General features: G+C 38.6%; 1 protein-coding gene across 1 annotated transcript; it reads right to left on the bottom strand.

Annotated features, from left to right (window-relative positions):
• Positions 1–571: 571 nt before the first annotated feature.
• On the bottom strand, positions 572–6,708 carry LOC128216781 (uncharacterized protein K02A2.6-like). Its single transcript, XM_052923448.1, has 6 exons — positions 6,203–6,708; positions 4,878–6,090; positions 4,520–4,641; positions 3,672–4,123; positions 3,443–3,567; positions 572–811 (listed from the first exon to the last, which is right to left on the bottom strand). Exons 1-6 carry the CDS (start codon positions 6,706–6,708, stop codon positions 572–574), a joined length of 2,658 nt encoding a protein of 885 aa, XP_052779408.1.
• Positions 6,709–7,577: the final 869 nt, after the last annotated feature.

The following is a 7,577-nucleotide window of genomic DNA, read 5'->3' as shown; positions in this document are numbered from 1 at the left end:
GTTCATTCGATTTGAATTTTGCCTGTACCGACAGTCGGATCGGCAAAACAAGCACGTTCAAACAGTTGGAGTAAATAATGGATAAAATAAGACAATTTAATATTTAAATATTTATGCCAAAAGCTACAGAAACAAGCTCAGTAGCAAAAAGTTTAAACATAAACTCGACTTTATAAACTTTTTAAAAACACATAAAGCATTTAGAAACACATATTTACATGAATATATTATAAAATAAGCATTACTGATTCTGAATATAAATCGTCCTAAACATAGTGTCCAATGAGGGGAATATTATAAATGTACACAATTTAAAGCCTGATCTTAATGCACATTGTGCCCATCCCTTCAAAAACTAGATCGCAGTCAGTCCATCTTTCGACGCGCTGAAGGCTTCCCAATATACCCTGGGATACGCGACTTTCAGCAAATTCATCCTTTGCGATTCCTTTCAGATAGGCAAATTTATAGAAACGTATTTTGGAGTCTATTTTATCGCTGTCTTTTTCTTGAACCCCTGGCTTCCCTTCCACCTTATAACAGCCATGAACTGATACTTGTCCAGGAGGGTTCATCTGGTCAGTGTTGGGAAAGAAGTCGCTGTCAAGGACTTCTCCAGGACGATGGCAGCATACTCATGGGCCATTTGGTCGGCCGTCATGGAGCGCCAGTTTGCTGGAGGCCAGCATAATTTTTGATGACCCCGCTGGAACACAAAGTCCGTCACATCGGACCAATCCCTCTTAGCCGGCGGGCACATGGGCATACACCCCTTCATCAAAAGACGTACAGCTTTGTCTTTTAATCCTCCCTGGCAATGCACACTGCTCTCTTAAGACAAGGATGACGAACTCGCCGAAACGCTCCTAGGTGTACTTTATCCACCCTCCCCAAATGGCACGACTGCATCTTTCTTTGGAGCCGCCTTCTCCCCCAACACAATATCCTCAACATACTCCAACTCATGATCTTCTTTCCTATACATTGGTCTTCTCCCCCGGCTTAGCACTAGACTTCTCGCTTCCCTCTTTTTCCTTCGCCTGTCCATTTGTCACTAAATCTTTACCACATTTCGTCACCCTTTCTTAACTTCTGCTCTTTATAAATTTCCAGCCCCGATCTCCATCCCGCTGCCATCCGTTCTGTTCGTTCTTTTCTGATGTTTCAAATGTAAGCATCAGGCCTAGTAAACGTGGGTCATATAGAATGGGTACGTTTTGGAAGTTAGCTGTGTTGACCCGCTTACTATTTACACTACAGGCCGTGGATTATGTGCGCACTGGACGTGTTTTAAATGATAATAAATGTATTGAGATCACATACAAACAGATTGACAGGAGTCATGATCTCTGAATGTTTGTACTGTTACAAAAAGATATGTTGCAACTACTGCATTGAATAGCCTACACAAGGGATTTTCTTTCTTTTTTTCAAAATTGTAAGTGTTCTGTATAATTTTGAAGGGAAATCCAAGACTTAAACAAAAATGTTATCCATATTTATATAACAAAATCACAGAAAAAGTTATATGTTTTTAAAGAAGGTCACCTTCGGATTTCAATATATCTTTCCGTAGATCACATTGTCCCCTTAATGCAAAAAGGTACCATCTGACGTTTTCATAATTTGAGAAAATCACGTTTAAAGGTTTGAAACCTGAGATCTAATTAAGTTTTTGTACTACAGCCTTTTGATGTTAACATATAAGTAGGCATGGGTCTTATGTGTATTGCCTGAAATTATTAAACGTTTGTATTCACTAATTAACCTAAATTAATAAATTAAGAATGATGGCTCCTTTTTGCATAACACACTTTAACGACATTTACGTGCAAGAAGGTACCATATGAAATTATGGTTTCTTTTTGCACTGAACATTATTTAAACTAACACAAATAATGTCACAAAATGGTGCCGTATGACAACTGGTACCTTTTTGCATAAACAAATTTAAGGTGATGCTGTACATTTTACATTATTATTTATACAAAGTTATGCTTATGCAATAATATTTTGCGTTACGCTGAGTCAAGCAGACTATAATCATTTTTGTAAACATTTACAATTAAAAGTAAGCAGAAAATAACATGTTATATCCAAATACGATTATGAACAAATATAACTGTAAACATGATAGTACGCGTTTGCGACTTAGCTTACTTTACATGTTGTATAGCAGTGTTATTTTCACTATTCTTGTAACATCGACATTATTATTCAATGTCTGTATCCTCATCACTTTTTCCTTTTCCTTTTTGCTGGATGGTGAACTATCGTAGTAACTGTGGAACTCTTCTCGATTTATTTCCTTTGAACACAAAATAACCAAATCAGCTTTCTTCTGTACTGAGAGTTTTGTATTATAACACATTGCTAGATCTTTTTCACTTTCGGGCCACTTGCACAAACTCCTCTTTATTCTCGTTGTCCTCTCAACATTGATCTCTTGGAAACTCTTGATTTTTTTATTTAAACATATTTTATTCAACATATCTATATCTATATATAGATATACTACACGTTAAATATAACGTGTCAAAAATGTAATTTACAAATAAAGATGTTGGGCATTCCCTTCGCACTTGTAATCATTTGACTTGAAGCCAGTTGATTCGTTCACCAATTATTGATATTCTGAGGTTTGGACAATGTTTCTTTACAAAGTCTTTAAAATCAATAACATGGTTGTATCTCATTGGATCAGCAATGTATGGCTCTAATTTCCTCGACAACGAAATTAAAGTGCACCACTGTTGTTGCGTTGGGTTATGGTGCGTTGAAGTACAATTCGAAAACAGTTTAACTTTTAATCAACTACATATTTTATGTTCCAGACAACATACATCCATAATGATGCAGACAACAGTTTTACAAGTCTATAGTGCCATGAATTATATCCCTTGCTAGATACTACAACTCCTCCTTTCTTTAGACTAATACAAACTTGTATTACAACTCATGAAGTTCTAATAATCCTTAAAATCAAATGTTTACTTTAACAATTGACGATGATTATAATTCTTTAACAATCATTAAAGATCTCACTAATGCAATAATTTACTCTTATAGCAAATGTCTGCATAATGTATCTTAAACATCTTTAAACAATTAAATGTAACTATAATATTCAGAATGAGACAAAATCATACATAATCTCATACATAATCTCATAAAACAATTATGAATAGCACAAGAATTTCAAATAAATTTTTCAATGGCCCTTACTTAAGGCAATTTAAACAATTATAACAATGAACTGTCTCTATGTCTTGCACAATAACCAATTAACTTTATCAGCCCATGTCATAGTCTTTGAATTTAACCGGTACACGTCGATCCCGCTGTGGTCTAGTTGGTAGAGTATCCGACAGCGTAGATGGAACATCCGTGAAAGCATCAGCGTCTCCATGTGGTAGACTTAACGCAGGTCATCATTGGTTACCTCCGACGTCTCAACTTCTGGTTCCCGGAATTCCTTCACATGTGTGGAGTTTCTGACTCGCGTTACTCCAGATGGCGATTCAAGTGATACTTGATTTCCGTACTTCTCCACAACTCTATACGGTTCTGGTTCATCATTAGTGCTCAGTTGTCTTGTTTCAACAACACTTTCTGTCCTTGTTGAATATTTCTCTGTTCAGCACTTCTCTTAGTATCTGTATATACCCTACTTTTCTCCTTCCTGAACATGTCTCTATCTCGTACTTCCCCATCATTCAACGAAAACTGAATTTCAGGTAACTTAGTTCGGATCTTTCGGTTGAACATCAATTCCGATGGTGGTACACCTGTCGTACTGTGTGGTGTTGTGCGGTAAGCTAGGAGAAACTTTCGGATTTCAATCTTCCAATTCTTCCCTTCGGCATTCGCAATCTTGATACGTTTCAGCAGAGTTCGGTTTTGCCGTTCTACTTTACCGTTGGCACTAGGATGAAGTGGCGTTGTTCGTCTATGCTCAATATTGTTCTCGAACAAATACTTCTCAAACTCATCTGACACGAATGGTCTACCATTGTCACTAGTTATGGTCACTGGCAGTCCATGAATGATAAACATTTTCTCTAGACAGTCAATTATCTTCTCAGACGCAATAGTCTTGATAATGTCTATTTCATAGTATCGACTATAATAGTCCACACACGCAAGTATGAATTCTCTTGAAGGTAATGGACCCATCAGATCTATCGCAACATCCTGCTAAGGCCCAGCTGGCAATGGAGTTGGCGTCATTGGCTCTGGATTACTTGATCCACTGACTAGTTGGCATCCGTGGCACGTTTTGACGAAACGTTCAACGTCTTGGTCCATCTTAGGCCACCACACTTTAGTCCTAAGATTTTGTTTAGTCCCTACGATTCCTAAGTGTCCCTCATGTGCCAATTCTATGCACTTAGTTCTCAGTTTCTTTGGTACCACTATTCGCGTTCCCCTCAACACTAACTTTCCTAGAGTGCTAAGTTCGAATCTCACCGGCATATATATCGAGTTTTGCCACTGATCAGTATAAATTGACTCATACAAGTCACACAGCTCTTCATCTGTAGCTGAAATTCTCTCGACTTCCCGTGTAGACAGCGCACTTGGAGTTGCATTGGTTGCAACAAACCGAATAAATCCCTCTGTTTCACTCTCGTCTTCGCTCTTGGTACAAGTCGATCCTTGTCAACTTTAATCCTAGATAAGAAGTCTGCAATGTTTACTTTGCCTGGTGCATATCTGACAACGAAACTATATGGCAGCAATCTTAACATCCATCTCTGGATTCTTGCAGATAGTTTGGACTTTGCAGAGTAAATGACTTCAAGCGGTTTGTGGTCCGTAACAAGTTCAAAATCAACACCATACAAGTATACATGATATCGTTCGCACGCCCATACAATAGCTAGAGCTTCTTTCTCTGTCGTCGAGTATCGCTTCTCACTGTCACTAAGTGTACGGCTAGCGTAACTGATAACTCTCTCTTTTCCGTGTTGTTCTTGTACTAACACTGCTCCGAGACCAACATTACTAGCATCTGTCACTAATTTAGTCTTACATCCTGGCTTAAAGTATGCCAATGTTTCTGTGTTTGCCATTCTTCTCTTAATCTCATTAAATGACTTCTTCTCTTCACTTTTCCACTGAAACTGTGCATTCTTCTTTGTGAGTTTTCTCAATGGTTCAGTTACTGTAGCAAGATCAGGTATATATCGCGCACTAAAGTTCACCAATCCAAGGAAACTTCTGACTTCTGAAGCGTTCTTAGGTTCTGATGCATTGATAAGGTCTTTAACACGCTCTTCTGTAGGCACTATGCCTTTATCAGACACAACATGTCCCATGAAAGTTATCTTATTCATGTTGAACTGTGACTTTTCAAGGTTCACCGTGAGACCTTTAGCTTTCAGTGTTTCCATACAGGTTTTGAGATTTGCATCGTGATCTTTCTGACTTTGACCATGTACTATAATGTCATCTGCAATGTTTGCAACTCCGTCACATGACTGTAACACCTGAGTTATTATGTGCTGGAACATTTCCGGTGCTGCGTTTACTCCAAAACTTAACCTCTTGTACCGGTATAGGCCCTTATGCGTGACAAAAGTAGTTATGAAACGTGATTCTTCGGCCAATGGAATTTGGTAGATTGCCATATTAAGGTCAATCTTACTAAAATAACAGCTATTATTCATCTGTACCAATACTTCATCTACGGTTGGAATCGGATGTCGCTCTCTGGTAATAGCTTTGTTGGCTTGTCTCATGTCAACGCAAATTCGTATGTCCCCTGATGGCTTTGGCACCACCACCACCGGAATCACCCACGGCGTCGGACCCTCGGCCTTTTCTATAATATCTTCTTCTTCAAGTTCTTCAAGCTTTTCAGCCACCTTCTCTCTTAGTGATATAGGCACAGAATAAGCTTTCTGAGCAACAGGCTCTACATCTTCATTAATGTGAAGCTTCAACTCAAAGTCCTTGAGCTTGCCGATACCCTGAATACAGTCACCATACTCGGTCCTTATGTCTTCAACATTATACACTGTCCCTATTTTCAGAATGCCTAACTTCTCGGCAGTTTCCCTACTGAGCAGAGCTGGAGCTTTCCCCCTTTATAACATAGAAAGTCACATTGGTTAAATTGCTAGAATTGTCGTTTAGCGACACATCAGCTTCAAATTCTCCCAACAAATTTAAGGGTGTGTTGCTCCAATATGCATACAATTTCTTCTTAGTTCTTTTGTTAGAGTGACACAAGATTTTCTGTTCTTTTAAATGTTCCCATGCGTCTTCGTCAATAATATTGGCAGAACTCCCACTGTCAACGATAATGTTAATTGGGATCTGTCCGATCTTGATCTTGTATCTTGTGAGCTTACTATCTGGAATCGTAAATGCATACTGTCTCTCTGAATGATCGTCTTCAACATTTTTCACATACCCTTCCTTCTTAAACTTGTGTTTTGCCTTAGACTTACAACATTTCTGAAAATGACCTATGTTGTGACATTTGTGACATTTTCGCGACTTTGCTGGACAGGCTGGATCTTTACCAAAGTGTCCAATAGATCCGCATCTATAACATGATGGACCGTTCAGACGTTTGCTCGCAAATGGCGCTACTCCATTAGCTTTTGAACCCTTGTGTTTACTTGTCTCGGCATAGACCCTATTTACTGAACTGTCAATATTTTCAATATTTTTACTCCGGATATCACTGAGTTCCATGGTACTTGCCAATAACCTTACTTGATCGAGTGTTAATTCATCCCCCTTTTCAAGTAATTTTGCCCTAAGCCTTTGCGAATTGCATTTATCAATTACCTGATCCCGAATTGCTTCGTCAGCATTGTTAAAACTACAATGTACAGCTTTGCTCCTTAGTCTAGTTATATACTGATCAACCGTTTCTGTACTTTCCTGACTAGTGTTCCTAAATTCATAACGTTCATACGCAATGTTTTTCTTTGGGGTAAAATGTTTCCGCAAAGTTTTCACACATGTATCATACTCATCGTCCCCATCTACCTCGGTTAGAGTAAAATAAATGTCCTGAACAGCTAGTCCTGCACTATGCAACAATAAGGCTCTTTTCTGCTTTGCATCAGTTATCCCTTTCCCCGTTGCAAATAAATCGAAAGCACGCTCCCATCTAACCCAAGCTTGACCTAAGTGGGTGGGGTTTACATTTGGATCAAATTTGTCCACTCCTAGAACATCAACCGTCGCCATTTTCCTGTTCTGTATTTAAACATAGGTTTGGCCGTATTTAATCATTGGTTCTGCTCCTCGTCGCCAGTTGTTGCGTTGGGTTATGGTGCGTTGAAGTACAATTCGAAAACAGTTTAACTTTTAATCAACTACATATTTTAGGTTCCAGACAACATACATCCATAATGATGCAGTGATGGAACTTACTCTGGTGTGATTTTCTTTGACCCTTCTACTGTTGAATGTACTGAGTCGCATTCCATTTGCGAGTGTCCTGACAATTAAAATTCCTGGCTGATAATTTGCAAATTTGTACGTGTACAGCAATGATGCAGATACTGTTTTGTTTTCCTTTTGTTGTGTGTGCGTGTGTTCAATGTTCACCA

This window comes from Mya arenaria, chromosome 2, assembly GCF_026914265.1.
Source record: "Mya arenaria isolate MELC-2E11 chromosome 2, ASM2691426v1".
In the NCBI taxonomy this organism is placed as follows: Eukaryota; Metazoa; Mollusca; class Bivalvia; order Myida; family Myidae; genus Mya; species Mya arenaria.
Note: the sequence above shows the minus strand (reverse complement) of the source record. Positions and strands in the feature narration are given on the sequence as shown.